The 22618-nt window shown below is 40.5% G+C and overlaps 1 protein-coding gene across 29 annotated transcripts in view; it reads left to right on the forward strand.

Annotated features, from left to right (window-relative positions):
• SUSD1 (sushi domain containing 1) overlaps positions 1–22618 on the forward strand; it is a 305056-nt gene that overhangs the window by 59833 nt on the left and 222605 nt on the right. For all 29 annotated transcript variants that reach the window (XR_009251485.1, XR_009251480.1, XR_009251484.1 and 26 more), the window contains 2 exons: positions 7683–7780; positions 8612–8798. Coding sequence is in view for 19 of the 29 variants with exons in the window: in XM_058694526.1 (XP_058550509.1) it covers positions 7683–7780; positions 8612–8798 (285 nt within the window). In the remaining 10 variants the exon portion in view is untranslated. The remainder of the gene's footprint in view (positions 1–7682; positions 7781–8611; positions 8799–22618) is intronic.

Here is a 22618-nt window from a genome sequence, read left to right on the forward strand (position 1 = left end):
CTCTTGCCCAGCTGAACTCCCTTCTTCCTTCTTTTCCCTGTTTTCACCGATTTCTTCACACCTCTTCTGTACCAGCTCCCTGTGTGTATTTTGTGTTTACCTTCTTCAGTGTCCATTTCTGGGTCTTCCTCCCGTCTTCTGCTTTCCTGCCTAACCTCCGAATGCCTTCTCCCTCTGCTCTCTGTTTTCGTTCTGTTTATCCCTCTTTTTATGTTTGAATGTTTTGTTCCAAGTTGGGTGGAATAATTTATCTTCACTTTACCTGGGTTGTTTTTAGTTAAAAATATTTTTGGAGGCCCTGTTTCTTTGGATTAGCAGCATGGATCTGTATATGTTTTTAATGGAGTGTGGACTCCGGCAAGGTGGTGGGACTTTTTTTTTTTTTTTTTTCCTTTAAGGCCAGTTTGGACTGGCAACTCCAGACAGCTGAGAATTAGGCAACCATTTTAGTGTCTGGAAAAACCCCAGGTGGAAGCTTGATGTTTAGTGGGTTGGTTTACCTCAAGATCAAAGAGGCTGATTCATTCTTGATAAGACTGTGCCTGGCTTTCATTCTGTTCAGGTCATTTGGCTTTTCATGTTTAGAATCTGAGTTAATAATTATAAAGTGGATGCTCACTCACGCCGTGCTCTCAGAAGGGTAATATCTCTATTGAAACACAGACTGTTTATCTGCTGGGATCTGTTCTGAGCCCCCTAACCTGACTCAGGTCCTGACTCCTCTAGGCCTCTTGTGAGCGTCTGCCCCTCTGTTTTGTTGTTGATCTTCCTTTTCAGCCTAGTGAGTGCTCACATGAAGCTCTAATGCAATTATGGAAAAGAAAGATGGAAAAGAAAGGTCAGCTGGAATAAATGGACACATTTATATAAAAGCCACATGGCTTGGATTTGTTTGAATATGTGTATGAAGTTTGGCTGTCAAGCATTATAGCTGCTGTTGATTGTGTACTGACTTAGATGCCCAGGGCTCTGCTAAGGGTCTTAATGCTTGGTTTCATTTTGTCCTCAAGAAAACCCTATAAAGTAAGTATGTTACATTTCATTTTGTAGATGAGTACTCTGAGACTCATAAAAGTTCAGCAACTTTCAGAGGGTCATTCAGTAACTAGTAAATGGCAGAGACAGGATTTGAACTTAGGTCTGGAAGCCTGGAACGCCCACAGTCTCTCTCCTACCAGTGTTTCCCAAGCTTGAATTATTTGAATGCCCCCCCCCCCCCCGGCCGCCGATAATGTTTGCCATAGCAAAAGTATTATTTATTTATTAAAAAAAAATTTTTTTTTTAACGTTTATTTATTTTTGAGACAGAGAAAGACAGAGCATGAATGGGGGAGGGTCAGAGAGAGGGAGACACAGAATCTGAAACAGGCTCCGGGCTCTGAGCTGTCAGCACAGGGGCCCGATGCGGGGCTCGAACTCATGGACCGCGAGATCGTGACCTGAGCTGAAGTCGGCGCTCAACCGACTGAGCCACCCATGCGCCCCAAAAGTATTATTTATTTAATAAATTTCTTTAAAAAAACACAAAATTTAAAATTATGATTTAAATTTATTTTTTTTTATAGTTTTTTTTTTTTTTTAATGTTTATTTATTTTTGAGAGAGAGAGAGAGCACAAGCGAGGCAGGGACAGAGAAAGAGGGAGACATAGAATCTGAAGCAGGCTCCAGGCTCTGAGCTGTCAGCACAGAGCCTGGTGCCGGGCTCGAACTCACAGACTGCAAGATCATGACCTGAGCCGAAGTCAGATGATTAACCGACTGAGCCACCTAGGTGCCCCAGTATAATTCAAATTTATTGATCAAAGAAACTTTGTAGTATGTGTGATATTATGAGTTGGATGACTATGTGTATTTTTTCTAATATACAAAGAAGTCGATGCAAGCAAACATATAAATTTATTCATGTGCCACGAGAAAATCATCCTGAGGTGTACAATGCTTTTTAGGAAAGCACTACCCTAAGCCATGCTATTTCTACCTATTTTATGTGACTTGAAAAAAGGAAAAGAAATATCGAAGAACTCTTACAGCCAAGCATGTACTTATTCAAAGTAGTCACTTTGGGGCACCTGGGTGGCTCAGTCGGTTAAGCAGCCGACTTCGGCTCAGGTCACGATCTCGCGGTCCATGAGTTCAAGCCCCGCGTCGGGCTCTGTGCTGACAGCTCAGAGCCTGGAGCCTGTTTCAGATTCTGTGTCTCCCTCCCGCTGACCCTCCCCTGTTCATGCTCTGTCTCTCTCTGTCTCAAAAATAAATAAAAACGTTAAAAAAAATTAAAAAAAAACAAAACAAAGTAGTCACTTTGATTTCAGTGATGCTGCCATTATCGAAATGTGTCGGGTAATTTCTGCCTTTGGAGGTAGTTTATGAGTCATATTAGAAGATCAGTCATTTACCTTTTGAAATCAGATACTGATTTTGACCAGAAGTGACACTGAGCTTGACCATCTGCTTGGGTCACCTCAATTTATTCTCTGTGAGCTTTTACTGTTTCTAAAAGTAGAGAAAAAGGATATAAAATTGGAAACCAAGAGAGTATGCTGGATTAGTCCCTGTCCACACTGAGATTTCTGAAGGAATAGTCAGTCTATGCCCACTTTCTCTGTCCGCACCCACACTGCTTCTCCACTCAGCCTCCTGAAGGAGAATCAGGCATCCAACACCCTCACTCCACGGTGGCTCTCTCGCCAAGGTCCACTAGTGACCATGTGCCAAATTCATGTTCTAGTTTCAGTCCTCATTCCTCTTAACCTTTCCACAACATTTAGCATTGTTGATCAGATATCCATATCCATCCACTCAATCAACCAAATAATAAATATTAAAAAAAAAATACAAGATAGTCTATTAGGTTCTGGGAATAGAGAGATTAACCCAGTCTTTGCCATCATGGAGCTCACATTCAGGAGAGATTCAGGAGACATTAAGGAGACATTAAGTAACCAGACAAAATTATTTAGTTACAAATGTGGTAAGTACTGCAGAGAAATACTTGATGCTAGTAGAATACTCATATATATATATGTTTGTGTGTGTGTGTGTGTGTGTGTATGTATATATACGTACACACACACACACACATTTACATACATATATATACACACACACACACACACACATACATACATACATACACACATGCATGCACCACATAAAGAATCCAAAGCAAACCAAAGGTACTTTATTACCTACTGAAGCTTTGGTTCCCCAAATCTAGTGAATAGTTCAACTGGATGGTGTGGGGCCCTCCTTTTTTTTTTTTTTTTTTTTTTTTTTTTAAGCCAGAGAGGCCTAAGTGTCCTATAACTGGACAAGGCAAAGGCCTGCTCTGCCCGAAGTCAAACCTCGGATCTCATCATGACGCTGTGGGCACTCTGTCAGGGGACAAAGAGCCATGTGAGAGAAGAAAGAGATGGAGGTTTTCCCTGGTGCCGTGATGATCTGCTCCAAGTCCTTCTTGGGCCGGAGGTGAGGAGGTTGTGGGGAACTGGTGGCCAGGAAGGGAGATAACTTTCGAGGAAGTGGACACTCCTTCAGATCTTCCTTCCCTGACTTCCAGGCACCCACCAGCCAGCTTCCTCCTCCCTCTCTTCTGCTCTTTCTCCTGTAGGTTCCCGTTGGGTTCCATGTTTCCCAGCATTCTGCCTTTGGGCTCATCTCCGTGTCCTCCCTGGACGTTCCACCTGCACCCACAGCTTCAGTGACCATCCACACATGGCTGACTCTCAGGATTATTTCTCCCCTGGATATTCTGCAGATAACTCCTATCTGGCATGTTCTGAACACACTCGTTAGTCTTTTCCTCACAAACCCAGGGTAGCCCTCCCTGTGTTTCTCAGGAGAACAATAAAAGACAATCCATTCAGACTGTCAAGCTCAAAAACTGGCAGTCAGCCTCAACTCCTGACTGTTCTTATCGCTCACCTCCTGTTGTGTCTCCCTCAGAAGTGTCTCATGGCTTTAAACACAAGGCCCTGAGACCATTCCTCCCCTTCTTTGCTGAATAACCTCTGCAGGGCCTTGGCTTTTGGCTTTTGGCTTTGGAGTCGGACAGGCCTACTTTTGAATCCTGACTTGACAGCTTACAACCCATATGACCTCTGGCAGGTTACTTAACTTCTCTAAGCCTCATGTCTATAAAATGGACACAATAATGTCAAGCTCATGGGCTTATTTTAAATTAATTCTTAATATATTAAAAAAAAATTTTTTTAATATTTATTTTTTTGAGAGAGAGACTGAGCATGAGCAGGGGAGGTTAGAGAGAGAGGGAGACACAGAATCCGAAGCAGGCTCCAGACTCTGAGGTGTCAGCACAGAGCCTGATATGGGGCTTGAACCCATGAGAGGTGAGATCATGACCTGAGCTGAAGTCCGATGCTTAACCAGCTGAGCCACCCAGGTGCCCCTAATTCTTAATATATTTTTTCTAGTTTTATTGAGAAATAATTGACCTACATCACTGCATAAGTTTAAGACGTACACCGTGGTGGTTTGACTCACGTATATGGTGAAATGATTATCATGGGGTTATTTTGAAAATGAAATAAATGACACTTTTAAAGTACTATACATACTGTCAGACCCATAGTAATTACTCAATAAGTGTTCACTGTTGCTTCTTATGAGTGCTGTTAAAATGAGATCTTTTTTTTGTAAGTTTATTTATTTTTGAGAGCGAGAGAGAGAATAAGGCAGGGAGGGGCAGAGAGGAGAGATAGAATCCTAAAGAGGCTTTGCACCATCCGCACAGAGCTGGATGCGGGGCTCAAACTCACAAACTGTGAGATTATGACCTGAGCTGAAGCTAGACACTTAACCAACTGAGCCACCCAGGTGCCCCAAGATGAGATCTAGTCTTTAAAGATCTATCAGTGTTTGCCATATTGTAAGTGCTGAGTAAAGAGTATCCTGTTCTTACAACCTCCAGTTCTACTCCGGTGTCTACTTCAACAAATACCAGAATCATCTTTCTAAAAAAAAAAAAAAGTTCCATTATTTTCCTGCTTTTGCTTACGAGAGTAAGTCTGCACTTAGTCTGGCGGGCAGGATCGAGCCCAGTCTGTTCTGTCTACGTCCACAGCCTCATTTCCTGTCATTCGCCCTTCTCAGTGCCCTACGCTTCTCTGTCACTCAACACCGTGAATATGTCACACCCTCCTGTAGCTCCAGACCTGCGTTAGGTTTGCTCTGCTTGGGTGTCTTTCCCCCTCTTTAGCCATTCGTCCCTTAAGGTCATGCCCTCCACAAAGCCAGCTTCCCCAGGTCTTCCAGTGACAGTGGGTGGCTCCTTTCTCTCTACCCTGTGGTACTTGTGTGTAACTTTGTTCTAAGATTTATTGAGTTGTACTTACCTGCTTCTATGTCTGCTCCCTCCGTTAGACCACACATTCCCGAGGGAATGTTCTGATATGTTCTGATCATTGTCACAGCCCAGTGTCTGGCATGGGAGGATTCATCATTCAGTGAATGGTGAATAAAGAACCCTGGAGCCAGTTCCAAAGAGAACTTCCAGAAATGTTTTCAGTTATCAGTACTGTTAGAATGAGGGCATCTCTTTTAAAAAGGCAGCATTAATGTGGATGTTTAATACCTGATGTGTTTATAAAGAGGTCTTTCCACCTGGTGACACCTGGAGGGAAAAGCAAGCATGTTTTGTTAAACGGCCCCTTGGGATGAAATATCTGACATCCCCGTAATCAGATCTCGGTCCATCCGTGCAAGAGAGCATGGCACAGGCAGGAGGCAGATGGCAATTTTGAGATGTCATTTGCTGTTGTCATAGTGAATGAGCAGAAGGGAAGGACAAGGAAGGAAACTTTCATGTCTCCTTTCTAATCTCTGCTTGGATAGCAGGGGGGTCCTGAGTGAGAAGAACATTTTCCTCACTGGCAGTCAGAGACAAGGTGAGGGGTGGGATGTTTCCTTTTCTTTCTGGACCAGGTGGTGAGTCGGTATCAGAGTGATGTGTGAGTGAGCAGGGGAGTCCAGGGCTCCAGGGACTTTGAAGGGTGATGGGGAGGGAAGGGTCCCGGAGTATTTGGGGCTTGTTCATGCTAATGAAAGACTGGCACCAATGTCATCTTCATGCTCCTCAGGGCGGCAAACAGATAGAATCTTTACATCTCTTAGGGTACTCATGTCCACAACTGGAATATTTCTTTGATTTCATTTTATCTGTGCTCTGGGAAAAGCATTGATGTAGAGACCCAGGAATGCTTTAGACAGCCATAGGTGATCCTCTGGTGTCTCACCAGAAATTTGCCTGTTTTCCTCTCTCTGCCTGTGTTTATTCTCACTTACTGATGGCTGACCTGGGTTTACCCGAGACCCAGTAATGCTGCTGATGGGGTGATTTAGTAAAGATGTAAAATCTTCTTTGGCAAAGAGATCATCCATAGATCACAGTCTGATGGTGGCATTGGTTGTGAGTACAGGGGAAATGAGTCAATCCTACAGGTACCCAAGGTACAGGTCAGGCTCTCTTTCCCATGTTGGAGGCTAAGAAGGGAGAGACAGGGGATGAGATGAGGGGAGGCATCTTCTGAGATGGGGAATTCTCTTTCTCACCCTTCTTGTAATCATTCTCCTCCTCCTCCTCCTCCTCCTTCTTCATGTTCATTCATTTTTGAGAGAGAGAGAGAGAGACAGAGTCAAGCAGGGGAGGGGAAGAGAGAGAGGGAGACACAGAATCTGAAGCAGGCTCCAGGCTCCAAGCTGTCAGCACAGAGCCCGATGCAGGGCTTGAACCCACAAATGGCCATATCATGACCAAAGCTGAAGTCGGACACTTAACCCCCTGAGCTACCCAGGTGCCCCTTTCTCACCCTTCTCGATGGGAGTCTTATCTTGGGTTTTCCAGAAAACAGAGCCTGTGGCACAGGGCTTATATTTATTACACAAGGGGGAATGACACCCTGGGAAGCAGGAGTGGGGTAAGGTGAGTAAAGCAGGGGAGGAAAGAGAGCCAGTACAATCCCTTGGAAACTGTGTTACCTCAGAACCAATGCCCTCATATGGTTTCCCACACTGCCAAATTTATTACATGAAATACACACAATATTCAAGCAGAACAACTTGAAGAAATCTGTGGCTTTCTGATAGATCAGAATTAAATAGCTTCAGTTAGAGGAGCCCCAGAATTATCCAGGGGCCTTTTCGGGAATTTATGTAGTTTACCCCACACTGCTGCTGAAGAATGGCTGTGTGTGTGGTGATGCATGTCATTTCCTTGTTGGGAACAGCAGTGACCTGGAAATAAGAGCATTGTGTCAGCCACGTCAGATGGGGAAGCCAGAAACAGATCTTACCTACGTGGCTGCAGGGAAGATTCAGGGCTCAGCTCTGGGCCTCTCCATCCCACATGAGTGGAACGCCAGTGGCATCCAGTGGCCTGCCAGGCCAATCACAGGTTGGAATTCTTACCCACACTCAAGTGGCTATCTGTCTTTTCTTTTCCTCCAAGTCAGGTAAGGGGCCAGGCTCATCTTTGATGAAGATGAATTGGGTGATTGGCCTGGGGCAGCTCGAATTGCCTGATTTGGCTTCTGAATCAGAGCATGAATGGTGATATGCCGAGTTGTCAGCTGCACAGATAAACTACGTCCATCATGATTGCCATTGGGATTTTTCCAAAGCCCATTGATGCATTTTGTGAGTGGACTCTCTTTTTCTGTTTTAGAAATAATTGCAGAAGTTAATGATGTATCAGTGTTTAATAACAGCTGTGTGAGGTGGCAAATAAACCCAGGAAGAACAGTCTCCAAGATTATCTATGTGGTAAGTAAAATGATCAACGTTTTCTTGACAGGGCAGAAATAGTATGCGACAGGAACGTGACTTGGAGGGACTTCCTGCTCTAAGGTCTTCTCAATCTAGTATATGTTCTGCCGAAGCGAGCACTAAGGCCTTCTCAATCTAATTGTCTGATGGTCCTTTTAAAAAGTGATCAGAATTTTTAACATAGTCTGGTGTATTTTATTTTACATTCTGTGTTTAATATATTTGTCATTCGACGGAGTATACGTGTGGGGGATATATTTATATTTGGCATCATCACTATCGCTTGTTTCCAAGCACTTGTATTTCACTCCTCCAGAGGGGGCCTGGAAGCATCTGCTGACTGGGTGACAGGATGCAGAGAGTGGCTCTCAGGTTGTGCCTGCCTCCTTGATGGCTGGTCATTCATGTCATTTTATGTCACTTCTTAGGGTGAGACTTCATCATCAGATACCTGATAGCAGAAACTTAACCTATTCATCTCCCCTGGGTGCGCAGTGTAGTAGGGGGATGGGATCCGGCCCCACAAAGTGTCTCTCTCAGTTGTTTTTTTATTTCTTTAATTTTTTAAATGTTTATTTGTTTTTGAGAGAGAGAGGGACCAAGACTGTGAGTGGGGGAGGGGCAAAGAGAGAGGGAGACACAAAATCCCAAGTAGGCTCCAGGCTCTGAGCTGTCAGCACAGAGCCTGATGTGGGGCTCGGACTCACGAACCGTGAGATCATGACCTGAGCCGAAGTCGATGCTTAACCAACAGAGCCACCCAGGCGCCCCTCTCTATTGTTTTAACTGGAGTCATGGTGGGTTCTTTTTTCTTTCTCTCTCCCAAAGATACACATAAAAGGACAACGGTTGCACCCTGTGGAATCAGTTCATGAGGAGACCGTCAACTTGACCACAGACAGCAGGACCCCCGAAGTGTGCCTAGATCTGTACCCAGGCACCAACTACACCGTGAGCATCTTCACCGCCCTGCCCACACGCTCCGTGCCCACCATCATTGGGTTCCAGACAGCTGGTAGGTAGAGGTGAAGTCTCATTGCCTCCTAGGAAACGTTAAGCACAGGATGTGGGGAAGTGTACTTCAGAATCAACTGGGCATGAGAGTTCCCACCTATTTTCTGAGATCTGTAGCCAGGAGGATGCGGTTACTCCAGGGGTCAGAACCAGCGCAGGTCTAGTAAGAGAGATTCCTATCTTACTGATGCGCTGATGTATTGTTTCACAGCTGGGTTCCTGGTTGAAATGGAAAGTAATGAGACATTTAAAAGAGGAGAATATTTGGTGACGGTGCAGCCAATTCCCAATTATCCAAGGAACTAGAGAGTAGCCATGTGGCTTATCTTTGGTCGGAAAGGGCAAGGTCATTTCTTACTCTTGGCTATGAGAGAGGAGGAGCCAGAGAGGGTGACCTAGCAGCTTTCCATCTAGGTAGGAAACTGATCCCAGGACCGGTGAGGGGTGGGAATCAAGTTGACAGTGAGTGAGTGGATAGGGAAGAGGCAGCCCTAAGATGCAGGAAGGGAGATATTAAGTGAGAAGAGAAGTGGACAGGAAGGAGTTTCAAAAAGTAGTAATAAACCTCACTGCACATAGTTATCACATGATTTTTACAACAATATTGTGACAATTATAATAAATTTTTTTTTCGTAATTTTGGTTATGGGGTGTCAGGACTGATTAAATACCTTATAAGCAAATCTCAAGAAGCCATTAGTGTCATTTATTATTTTGGGTGAGTGGAGGTGGTTCTCAACTAGCTGTTTGATGTCCTACTTAAAATGTACCTCAGCCTTCGGGTATTACTACCACCAGGAACTGGGAAGTGACATGGATTTGGCAGAAATAATCGAATAGTCTGCTGATCTTAACAATAGAAAGCCAAATATGAAATTACACAGATTAGATTCCTAAGGTACTTATATATAAAAAACCCAAAATATTTCTTTCTAAGCAAATAATATGTAGGGAAAGATGTTGTAGAATTAATATAACTAGAGTATCTTATTCAAAATTAATGATAAACTGCTGTGGGTTTAGTAGGAATAGGTCTTATTGGGGCATATTTCTCACATCCAATTTTGGCTCAGGTTGTGAGTTTGAGCCCCGCATCAGGCTGTCTACTGTCGGCACAGAGCCTGCTTCAGATCCTCTGCCCCTTTCTCACTCTGCCCCTCCCCCACTTCTTTCTCAAAAATAAACATTTAAAAGGTAGTATGTCTTCTTCTCTTTTTTATAAGTTTTAAATTTTAATACAGTACAGTTAACATACAGTGTTACATGAGTTTCAGGTGTAAGATATAGTGATTCAGCAATTTTCTACATTACTCAGTGCTCATCACGATAAATGTATTCTTTTTTTTAATGTTTTATTTATTTTTTTTGAGGGGGGAAGGGGCAGAGAGAGGGACAGAGGATCCAAAGCAGGCTCTTCACTGACAGCAGTGAGCCTCTGCAATGACAGCAGTGAGCTGATGTGGGTCTTGAACTCACGAACCATGAAATCATGACCTGAGCCGAAGTCAGCCACTTAACCAACAATAAGTGCATTCCACGATAAGTGTACTCTTCTTTTTTTAAAGGTTTTTAAAAAATTTTTTTTAATGTTTATTTATTTTTGAGACAGAGAGAGACAGAGCATGAATGGGGGAGGGTCAGAGAGAGGGAGACACAGAATCTGAAGCAGGCTCCAGGCTCTGAGTTGTCAGCACAGAGCCCGACTCTGTGGGGCTCAAACTCATGACCTGAGCCGAAGTCGGATACTTAACCCACTGAGCCACCCAGGTGCCCCATAAGTATACTCTTAATACCCTTCACCTGTTTCATCACCTCCCTCCTCTCTGGTAACCGTCAGTTTGTTCCCTATACTTAGGAGTCTGTTTCTTGGTTTCTCTCTCTCTTTCCTTTTGTCATTTGTTTTGTTTCTTAAATTCTACAGATGAGTGAGATCATATAGTATTTGTGTTTTTCTGATTTATTTTACTTAGCATTATACTCTCTAGCTCCATCCATGTCATTGCAAGTGGCAAGATTTCATTCTTTTTTATGGTTGAATAATATTCCTCTGTGTGTGTGTGTGTGTGTGTGTGTGTGTGTGTGTGTGTGTGTGTGCATGTACGCATGCCACATCTTTATCCATTCATCAGTCAACAGATACTTGGGCTGCTTCCATGTCTTGGTATTGTAAATAATGTTGTGATAAACATAGGGTTGCATGTATCCCTTTGAATTGGTGTTTTTGTATTTTTGGGATAAAATACCCAATGATGTGATTACTGGGCCATAGGGGTAGTTCAGTGTTTCACTTTTTGAGGAACCTCCATACTGTTTTCCACAGTGGCTTCACCAGTTTGCATTCCTACCAACAGTGCATGAGGGTTCCTTTTTCTCCACATCCTCAGTAACACTTGTTGTTTCTTGTTTTGTTGATATTAGCCATTCTGACAGGTGTGAGGTCATATGTCATTGCGGTTTTGATTTGTATTTCCCTGGCGATGAGTGATGTTGAGCATCTTTTCATCTATCTGTTGGCCATCTGTATGTCTTCTTTGGAGAAATGTCTGTTAATGTCTTCTGCCCCTTTTTAAATTAATTGGGTTATTTGTTCTTTGGGTATTGAGTTGTATCAGTTTTTTATATATTTTGAATACTTTTTATTGGTATGGCATTTGTAGATATTTCTCCCATTCCGTTGGTTGCCTTTTAGTTTGGTTGATTGTTTGCTTTACTCTGCAGAGATTTTCATTTTGATGTAGTCCCAGTTTATTTTGTTTTTGTTTTCCTTGCCTTAGGAGACATATCTAGAAAAATGTTGCTATGGTCGATGTCAGAGAAATTACTGACTGTGCTTTCTTACAGGATTTTTGTGGTTTCAGGTCTCACATTTATTTATTTAAAAAAAACTTTTAAAAATGTTTTTATTTATTTTTGAGACAGTGAGAGACAGAGCATGAACAGGGGAGGGTCAGAGAGGGAGACACAGAATCCGAAACAGGCTCCAGGCTCTGAGCTGTCAGCACAGAGCCTGACGCGGGGCTCGAACTCATGGACCATGAGATCATGCCCGAAGTCAGACACTTAACCGACTGAGCCACCCAGGCGCCCCAAGTCTCACATTTAGGTCTTTAATCCATTTTGAGTTTATTTTTGTGAATGTTGAAAGAGAGTGGTCCAGTTTCATTCTTTTGCTTGTTGCTGTCCAGTTTTCCCAACACCATTTGTTGAATAGATTTTGCCCACTGCATATTGTTTCCTGCTTTGCCCAAGATTAATTAACCATATAATTACGGATTTATTTCTGAGTTTTCTGTTCTGTTCCATTGATCTATTTGCCTGTTTTTGTGCCAGTACCATAGTGTTTTGATCACTACAGCTTTGTAATAAAACTTGGAGTCTGGAATCATGATGCCTCCAGTTTTGTATTTCTTTTTCAAGATTTCTTTGGCTATTTGAGGTCTCTTCTGGTTCCATACAAATTTTAGAATTCTTTGTTCTAATTCTGTAAAAAATGCTGTTGGTATTTTGATAGAGGTTACATTAAATCTGTAGATTGCCTTGGGTAGTACAGACATTTTAACAATGTTTGTTCTTTTTCTAAGTTTATTTGGTTTGAGAGAGAGAGAGAGAGCAAGCACGAGCCAGCGGATGGGCAGAGAGAGAGGGAGAGAATCTCAAGCAGGCTCTGTGCTGTCAGCTCAAAGCCCGACGTGGGGCTCAATCCCATGAACCATGAAATCATGACCTGAGTTGAAATCAAAAGTTGATGTTTGACTGCATCACCCAGGCACCCTACAATATTTGTTCCTTCAATCCATGACCATGGAATGTCTTTCCATTTATTTGTGTTATCATCAATTTTTTTTCATCAGGGTTTTATAGTTTTCTTTCACCTCTTTGGTTATGTTTAGTCCTAGGCATTTTATTGTTTTGTTTTGTTTTTTTTTTTTTTAAATTTTTTTTTTTCCCAACGTTTTTTATTTATTTTTGGGACAGAGAGAGACAGAGCATGAACCGGGGAGGGGCAGAGAGAGAGGGAGACACAGAATCGGAAACAGGCTCCAGGCTCCGAGCCATCGGCCCAGAGCCTGATGCGGGGCTCGAACTCACGGACCGCGAGATCGTGACCTGGCTGAAGTCGGACGCTTAACCGACTGCGCCACCCAGGCGCCCCGGCATTTTATTGTTTTTGATGGAATTGTAAATATGATTGTTTTCTTGATTTGTCTTTCTGCTGCTTCATTATTGGTGCAAAAGATTTCTGTATGTTGATTTTGTATCCTGTGACTTTGCTGAATTTATCAGTTCTAGTAGTTTTTTGGTGGAGTTTTTAGGGTTTTCTATATGTAGTATCATGTCATCTGTAAATAGTGAAAGTTTTACTTCTTTGTTACCAATTTGGATGCCTTTTATTTCTTTTTGTTGTCTGATTGTTGTGGCTAGGACTTTAAGTATTATGTTGAATAAAAGTGTTGAGAGTGAACATCCTTATTCTGTTCTTGACATTAGGGGAAAAGCTCTCAGTGTTTCCCCATTAAGGATGATGTTAGCTGTGGGTTTTTCACACATGGCCTTCATGTTGAGGTATGTTCCCTCTAAACCTACTTTGCTGTGGGTTTTTTTTATCATGAGTAGATGTTGTACTTTGTCAAATACTTTTTCTGCATCTATTGAAATGATCATATGGTTCTTATACATTCTCTTATTGATGTGATGTATCATGTTGATTGATTTGTGAATATTGAGCCACTTTTGCATCCCAGGAATAAATCCCACTTGTTTGTGGTGAATGATTTTTTTTAATGCATTGCTCAATTCATTTTGCTAGTATTTTCTTGAGGGTTTTTGCATCCATGTTCATCAGAGATATTTACCTGTAGTTCTCTTTCTTTTGTGGTGTCTTTATCTGGCTTTGGTTTCAAGATGATACTGGCCTAATAGAATGAATTTGGAACTTTTCCTCCCTTTTCTATTTTTTGGAATAGTTTGAGAGGAATGGGTATTGACTCTTCTTTAAATGTTTAGTAGAATTCACCTGTGAAGCCATCTGGTCCTGGACTTTTGTTTGTTGGGAGTTTTTTGATTACTGATTTAATTTCTTGGCTGGTTATTGGTCTGTTCAAATTTTCTATTTATTCCTGTTTCAGTTTTGGTAGATTATATGTTTCTAGGAATGTATCCATTTCTTCTAGGTTGTCCAGTTTATTGACATATAGTTTTCCTAACATTCTCTTACAAGAGTTTTTATTTCTCTGGTGTTGGTTGTTATTTCTTCTCTCATTTGTGGTTTTGTTTATTTGAGTCCTCTCTCTCTTTCTCTCTCTTTTTTTTTTGGTGGGGGGAAGGGTCTGGCTGTAGGTTTATCAATTTTGTTGATCTTTACAAAGAACCAGCTTTCATTGTTCTGTTCTATTGTTTTTTGGTTTCTATGTCATTTACTTCTTCTACTCTAATCTTTATTACTTCCTTCTGGGTTTAGGTTTTGTTTGTTGCTCTTTTTCTAGCACCTTTAGGACTTAGGTTGTTTATGTGAGATTTTTCTTGCTTCTTGAGGTAGGACTGTATTATTATAATCTTGCCTCTTAGAATTGTTTTCCTGCACCCCAAAGATTTTGGGTCATTATGTTTTCATTTTTATTTATTTCCATGTAATTTTTGTTTGATTTCTTGGTGGACCCATTCATTGTTTAGTAGCATGTTACTTAACCTCCATGTATTTGTACCCTTTCCAAATTTGTTTTTTGTGGTTGATTTCTCATTTCATAGCGCTGTGGTCAGAAAAGATGCATGGTACAGCTTCTGTCATTTGTTGAGACTTGTTTTGTGGACTGTTATATGGTCTGTTCTGGAGAATGTTCCATGTGCACTTGCAAAGAATGTGTATTCTGCTGTTTTAGGATGGAATATTCTGAATATATCTGTTAAATCCATCTGTTCCAATATATCATTCAAAGCCGCTTTTTCCTTGTTGATTTTCTGTATGAACGATCTGTTCATTGATGTAAGTGGGGTGTTAAAGTCCCCTCCTATTATTGTACTACTGTTGATTAGTTCCTTTATGTTTGTTATTAACTGGTTTATGTATTGAGTGCTTTCATGTTGGGTGCATAAATACTTACAATTGATCTATTGTCTTGTAGGATTGTCCCCTTTATTATTACAAAGTGTCCTTCTTTGTCTCTTTTTACAGTCTTTGTTTTAAAGTCTTTTTCCATTTTAAGTATTGCTACTTCAGCTTTCTTTTGACGTCTATTTGCGTGATAGATGTTTCTCCACCCCCTTGCTCTCAATCTGCAGGTGTCTATACATCTGAAATGAGTCTCTTGTAGGCAGCATATAGATGGGTATTGTTTTTTAATCTCTTCTCTCACCCTATGTCTATCGATTGGAGCATTTAGTCCATTTACAATCAAAGTAATTATTGATAGATATGTATTTACTGACGTTTTGTTGTTTTATAGTTTTAGTTTTTCTATAGGTCTTATTGAAAAGACTTCAAACTCATGTGTCATTATTTAGTCAAAATGACAGCTTGCTGTTCAGTGTCAGCTGTTTTTACTAATACCCAGTTACCTCTACACGGTAATTTCTCTCCAAGAAAAAGATGGTCTGTAGGGTCAGACAGACGTGGTTTGCATTTTAACTCTGCATTGAAGAGTTTGGTGACCATGGCTGAGTATTTAAATGTCTCCAGATCTCTTTCCTCTGCCTGAAATTTTAAGTGGAATTGGGTTAAATTTGCAAGTTAATCTAGTGAGAATTAGGTTATATGGAGGCATCCCAACTGGGAAAAAGTACATTTCTACATTTACTCAATATTACTTAAGTTTTATCTTTTCTGTTCATATATACACTGTTGTAAAGATTTGCCATTCTCTTCCTTTAGATCCTGCACATTTGGTGATCTGATCTCATTATAAGCTTCATGCTAGTTCTCTTAAAATGAATTGGGAAGTCTTCCATATTTTTTTTTTTTTTTTTTAATTTTTTTTTTCCAACGTTTTTTATTTATTTTTGGGACAGAGAGAGACATAGCATGAACGGGGGAGGGGCAGAGAGAGAGGGAGACACAGAATCGGAAACAGGCTCCAGGCTCTGAGCCATCAGCCCAGAGCCTGACGCGGGGCTCGAACTCACGGACCGCGAGATCGTGACCTGGCTGAAGTCGGACGCTTAACCGACTGCGCCACCCAGGCGCCCCTCTTCCATATTTTTTATGCTCTAGAAAAGTTTGTATCACTTTGGAATTTTGCCTTCCTCTAAAGTTGGACACATTTTCTCTTGAGATCGTTAGGTTTTATCCCTTTTGGGAGATAATTCTTTGATAACTTTGTTAATTTCTGCTATGACTTTTTTAAAAAATCTGTTTATGTTTCCTATAATTTCTTCAATTTTTTTTTAATTTTTAAAAAAGTTTAGTTTTTTATTAAAAAATTTTTTTTTTCAGTTTATTTATTTTGAGAGAGAGAGAGAGAGAAGAAGCTCATGTGAAAGCAGGGAGAGGGGCAGAGAGAGAGAAGAGAGAGAATTCCAAACAGGCTCTGCATGCTGTCAGTGCAAAGCCTGAGGTGGGGCTTGAACCCATGAACCATGAGATCATGACCTTAGCTGAAATCAAGAGATGCTTAACTGACTGAGCCACCCAGGTGCCCCTATTTATTTTTGAGAGAGAGACAGAGAGTGCCAACGAGTAGGGAGGGGCAGAGAGAGAGGGAGATAGAGAATCCCAAGTATTCTTCATATTGTCAGCACAGAGCCTGACTCAGGGCTCGAACTCATGAACTGAACCATGAAATCATGACCTGAGTTGAAATCAAGACTCGGACATGTAACTGACTGAGCCTCCCCAGCGCCCCCTTCAGTCAATTTTCATTATTTGTATTTTCCTAAAAGAGTATGGTTGAGATTTTAAGTATATCAGTGGAATGTCATGTGGAATATTTACTGACAATTCCTCTGGGGTTACAGGTTATATAACCCCAGGTTATTTTGATTCCTAATTTGGGTTTTCTCTCAAAAATTGATTAGCTTAGCTTGAGTTGTTTGTTTTATTACTGTTCCTTTCCCTGAAGAATAAACTCTTGGTTTTTTAAGTGTTTTTCTTTTTCTATGTCATTAATTTCTCCCCTTAGTTTTATTATTTCTTTCTCCTTGATTCTCTTAAGTTGGTTATATATTGTTCTATTAAGAAATTCTTCCACTGAATGTATAATTCAACATATTTCCATTTTTTCCTGAGCATAAAAGTCTTTAATGCTTCTGAACTTGAGCATTGGTAGAATTCCTTAGACACTGATACATATTCTCTTTATCCTTACTTTCTAGGCATGATATAATTGTGATTCTGATTTTCTCTTTGATTGATTTTCTCTTTGATTGAAGAAATGTTTATGAGTGTGTTAATATATGTTCTCTTTATGTTTACTTTCAAAGCATTACATAATTGCTATTTTGATTTTCCCATTGACTGAAGGATTAATTATAAGTGAATTATACAAGTGGCAGGTTTTCTTTTTGTTTTTTTTTTTTTAACATTTAACTTTGTTGTTAATTTCTAGTTTTATTACATTTTGGTATTTTTGGGGGGGACTTATTGACATTTTCTTGGGGCTTATTATTTGGGAAAGTTTTGTGATAATGTTTGCTTGTGAGTAGAGTAAGATCTGGTCTTCAGTCAACTTTATTAATAAAGTTATTCAGATTTTCTATTTTTTGTTGTATTATTGGTTTTTGGTTACTTGGATCGCCATTTTTCTCACTTTCTCTCAGAAATCCTAATTGTTTTCTTTCACACATTTTGATGTTCTGATATTTATGTCTTAATTGCAGATTCTAACTTTCATTAGTAATAAATGGCTTACTTTAACCTGTATAATATTTTTTGCCTTGGAATATAGTTTGATAACAATATTGGTTTTCTTGATTTCTTTGTGTATCTATTTGCGTAATATGTTTTTGTTCACTGTTGTTCCTTTTTAATAAGAAAAATTTTAACTTTCGTGTAGTTAATGTTATATCAGTTAGTGTTATATCAGTTTCAGGTGTACAATATAGTGATTCAGAAGTTCCATGCATGACTCAGTGTTCATCATGATTACTGTTTTTAAAAAAAAATTTTAATGTTTTTATTTTTTTTTTGAGAGAGAGAGAGAGAGAGAGACCGAGTGCAAACAGAGGAGGGGCAAAGAGAGAGGGAGACACAGAACCTGAAGCAGGCTCCAGGCTCTGAGCTGTCAGTACAGAGCCCTGTGCAGGGCTCAACCTTGTGAACCACGAGATCATGACCTGAGCCAAAGTCAGACACTTAACTGACTGAGCCACCCAGGCGCTCACATGATTAGTGTACTCTTAATCCCCTTCACTTGTTTCTCCATTCCCATATTCTAAACACTTTTGTTTTTAAAAGCTGTCTGAATAACATTGCTGTAGATGTACTCTAGGAAGCAGCATATACTGTGAGCCTTCTTGAGAAAAGCTTTTTGTTTTTTTTTAATTGAATCTTTACAAACATTTTTTTTAATGTTTATATATTTATTTTGAGAGAAAGAGATAGAGCATGAGCAGGGGAAGGGCAGAGAGGGAGACAGAAGTCTGAAGCAGGCTCTGCACTGACAGCAGAGGGCCCGATGCAGGGCTCAAACCCACGAATCATGAGATCATGACCTGAGCGGAAGTCAGACACTTAACTAGCTGAGCCACCCAGGCACCTTGAGAAGAGTTTTGTTTTAAGTAGATAAGTTAAGCAATTTATTTACATTTAGTGTTCTTTGTAATACGATTTTCTTCTTCTGTCATCTTAATTTTTTTTTCTTTTTTATGTTGCTTTGCTATGTCCATTGTTTTCTATCTTTTTGCTACATAAATTTCTTTTTCAGTGATTCAGAGAGTATAGATTTTGTTTTTATTCTATGTTGTACATTAAAAAACAAACAAAATCCTATTTGAATGTATATTTTTCTGATTACCAGTGTTCTGAAATAATGTTAATTTCTTCCTGAATAAAGCATTTAGCATTCTGTACTTCCTTTTTTTCCTTCCCTTCTTGCTTCCCTTATGTTATTGGCTTAATATAGCATTTTACTGCCAGCTTCTTATTTTTAATCATTTTAAACATGTATCTTTGTTTATTTTTTAAAAGTTTTTTTTTTTTTTAATTTATTACTTATTTTTGAGAAAGACAGAGAGAGTGCAAGCAGGGGGCAGGGAGAGAGGGAGAATCTCAAGCAGGCCCCCATCAGCTCAGAGCCTAATGTGGGCTTGAACTCACCAACCGTGAGATCATGACCTGAGCCAAAGTCGGACACTAAGCTGACTGACCCACCCAGGCACCCTGGCCTTCACTATTTCTTTTTTCTTTTCTTTTCTTATTTTTTTTTTTTTTTTTTTTGGCCTTCACTATTTCTAATGCACTTTAAATTCTGTTGTTGGACTTGCATTTCCTTTTGTTTCTTGTCTCATCTAGTTCCTTTTTTTTTTTTTTTTTTTTTTTTTTTTTTTTTAAGTAAGGTCTAGGTCCAACATGGGGCTTGAACTCAACAACCCCCCAGATCGAGAGTCCCTAGATCGAGAGTCACATGCCCTACAGACTGAGCCAGCCATGTTTTCTTTTTCTTTTTGCCTCTCAACCAATTTCCTTTCTGCTATTGCATTCTCTTATTAACTCATCCTTTATCCCATTTTAATCTATCTTTAAAATTTTTTTACTGAAGGTACAAAACAGATGTTGCCTAATTATACTATTACTTTGCTCAATATTTTTAAACTTTTATTTATTTTTAAAATATTTATTTATTTATTTTTGAGAGAGAGAGAGAGAGAGAGCGTGCGCAACTGCAAGAGGAGAAGGGCAGAGAGAGAGTGAGAGAGAATCCTAAGCAGAGCCTGATGCAGGGCTTGATCTCATGAACTACAAGATCATCAGTGAGCTAAAATCAAGAGTCAGATGCTTAACTGACTGAGCCACCCAAGCAATCCAATTGTTTTTCAAAGAATATTTATTCTTTGCCTCTTTGTAGAATTGTTTCACAGGCTTTTTTTTTTTTTCTAGATTACTTATTTTTCTAGATTACTTCTAGATTATTTTCTAGATTATTTCTAGATTACTTATTTTTTTCTAGATTACAATAAGTAATCTTGTTACTTTATTACAATAAGTAGTAAAAGTTTTATCTAGGTCTGATATTTCCCTCATAATAAAATGGATGGCATTCTCTCTCATTTTGCTTTTTATTGGATGATGTTAGTGTGTGCTTTTGTCACATCTCATCTTGAAGGATTTGCTTCTGATTGGATAATCCAGCATCCTTCAGGAAACAACTAGCTGTGAGAAAGCCCACTGGCTTGAGCTTTATTTCTGAGCACTTTGCTGTCTTGATTAGTGAAACTGGTGCTCTCGGACAGTGTCCGTTGTCTGACTTCATTGTGACGCTGTGGTCTACGGAGGCAGGAGAGCACTGAGTCCCTCCTTCTGCCAACACAGGCTCTCTGTCAGGTGGGCCCTCCAGGTCCCTGGGCCTCCGTGTAGAAGTCGTTCCATGTCACTGGTCTCCAGTATGCTAAGGAAGGACTATTATTATTATTACTACTACTAGTAGTTGTAATAGTAGTATATATTACTTTTTACCCTGGCTGCCTGTCAGCATTGCCTGGTGAATTAAAACAAAATACAGATGTGTATTCACACCTCAGATCTGTGTCTGGGCCATTCTGATGTTCAGATGGGATCAGGAACTACGAGGCTCAATTGTTCCAAGTGGAGCATCCATCACTTATGTGTCCTGTTGCTGTCCTTACTTCTAGCCCCTACCTCTGTGGGCACCAGTTTCTCCTCCAGTTCCTTCCTTGAACACTTTGAGGCCATGCCCCTTTGCTTGATGGCAAAGGCACATAGTAGCTCTCGGTATCTTCCTTTCATCTGGTCTCTTCCGCACAGTGCTAAGCAGAAACATCTTCATGTTTATGCCTTGTGTATGTCAACCCACCCTTCTTTCTAACCCAGATGCAAATTTTGACCCATTTTTACTATTCTCAGTCACTTCTGTCAGGACTGGGGGTGGGAAGTGAGAGCCAGATGCCTTTGTTCACATTGCCATCTTCCCCTGAATTCAGACTATGATGGCTGTGAGTGAGAAATCATACTGAGCTGGGAACTATGCAGGCAGTACTTCTATTTTATGTTCCGTTTGTGAACAGACATATACTGTGTGTGGTAGTCCTTACAGACATGTATTTGGTGTGCCTCAAAATCATGCACACACGTAGCAATTTTTGCTTATGATGTCCTTATTAAATCTTTAAAAGGATCTTATAAAATCTTTAAATCTGAGCCTAGGTGGCTCAGTGGGTTAAGTGTCCAACTCTCGATTTGAGCTCAGGTCATCATCTCATCATGGGTTGTGAGTTTGAGCCCTGTGTCGGGCTGTGCACTGACAGCGAGGAGCCTGCTTGGGATTCTCTCTCTCCCTCTTTCTCTGACCTTCCCCTGCTCAAGCTCCCTCTCTTCCTCAAAAATAAATAAATAAATAAATAGGGGCGTTTGGGTGGCTCAGTTGGTTAAGCGTCCAACTTCAGCTCAGGTCATGATCTCACAGTTTGTGAGTTTGAGCCCCGCATCAGATACTGCTGCCGGCACAGAGCCTGCTTCGAATCTTCTCTCCCCCCGACCCCACTCTCTGCCCCTCCCCCTCTTGTGCACTCTGGCTCTCTAAAAATAAATAAACTTTTTGAAAAAAATAAATAACAGCTAAAAAGTTGTGAAGATAAAGGGGAGAACAAGTGATAGATAGGTCTTCGAATTGTCTCTCATAACCATAGTTTTACATTTTCCAATTATAGCTAAGAATATTTTCTCCCAGCTAATTGCCTTGTGTTGCATGTGTGAGTGATATCTAAAATGCTGTGGGCAATTTTGATTTTGAATAATTTGTTGTCATTATTACTTCTTAGGTAGCAGAGACTCCCATGGGAGAAATGTAGTTTTCTAGGTAGTTATAAAAAGCCTCTTCTTTCTGATAGACATTTAAATTTTTTCTCATTTGACAAAAATGTACTGGCTTGTTAGGAAACTTGCTTTTCCTTGCAAATTAGCCATGGTATTCCTAGACATTCTGTAAGGTGTTTTTTTGTTTTTGTTTTTTGTTTTGAGAGAGTGAGGGAGAACACATAAATGGGGTAGAGGGGCAGAGGGGGAGAGAGGGAATCTTAAGCAGGCTCCACACTCAGCACAGAGCCAGACATGGGGCTTGATCCCATGACTCTGGGATCATGACCTGAGCCAAAATCAGGAGTCAGATGCTCAACCAACTGAGCCACTCAGGTGTCCCTGTGAGTTTTTTACTCATTAGTAACAAACTTCTTCACTCTCAATGACACGTGAAGAAACTAGAACAATGAAGGAATAAATTAGACTGGAGGAGGTATGAAATTACTTTTTTTTTTTTTTTTAAACCAGCAGTTGAAATAAGTCTGCTCTCTGATTATATTACTGCCTTAGTTCTCTGAGTAGCTCTTGAAATACTGCCTGCTATGAAGCAAACATCTTGCTTGGCCATCTACTTTCTGATCATCTTCTAGGTAGGAAGCCCCCACTCTGAGAGTTCTAATCCATGCTCTTTGACTTTTATTGATCTTTTCCTTATTCTCAGACTTTCTAGCTTTTTTTTTTTAATTTTTTAAAAATTTTTTAACGTTTTTTTTAAAATTTATTTTTGAGACAGAGACAGAGCATGAATGGGGGAGGGGCAGAGAGAGAGGGAGACACAGAATCGGAAGCAGGCTGCAGGCTCCAGGCTCTGAGCCGTCAGCCCAGAGCCCGACGCGGGGCTCGAACTCACGGACTGCGAG

Source organism: Neofelis nebulosa, chromosome 12, assembly GCF_028018385.1.
Source record: "Neofelis nebulosa isolate mNeoNeb1 chromosome 12, mNeoNeb1.pri, whole genome shotgun sequence".
In the NCBI taxonomy this organism is placed as follows: Eukaryota; Metazoa; Chordata; class Mammalia; order Carnivora; family Felidae; genus Neofelis; species Neofelis nebulosa.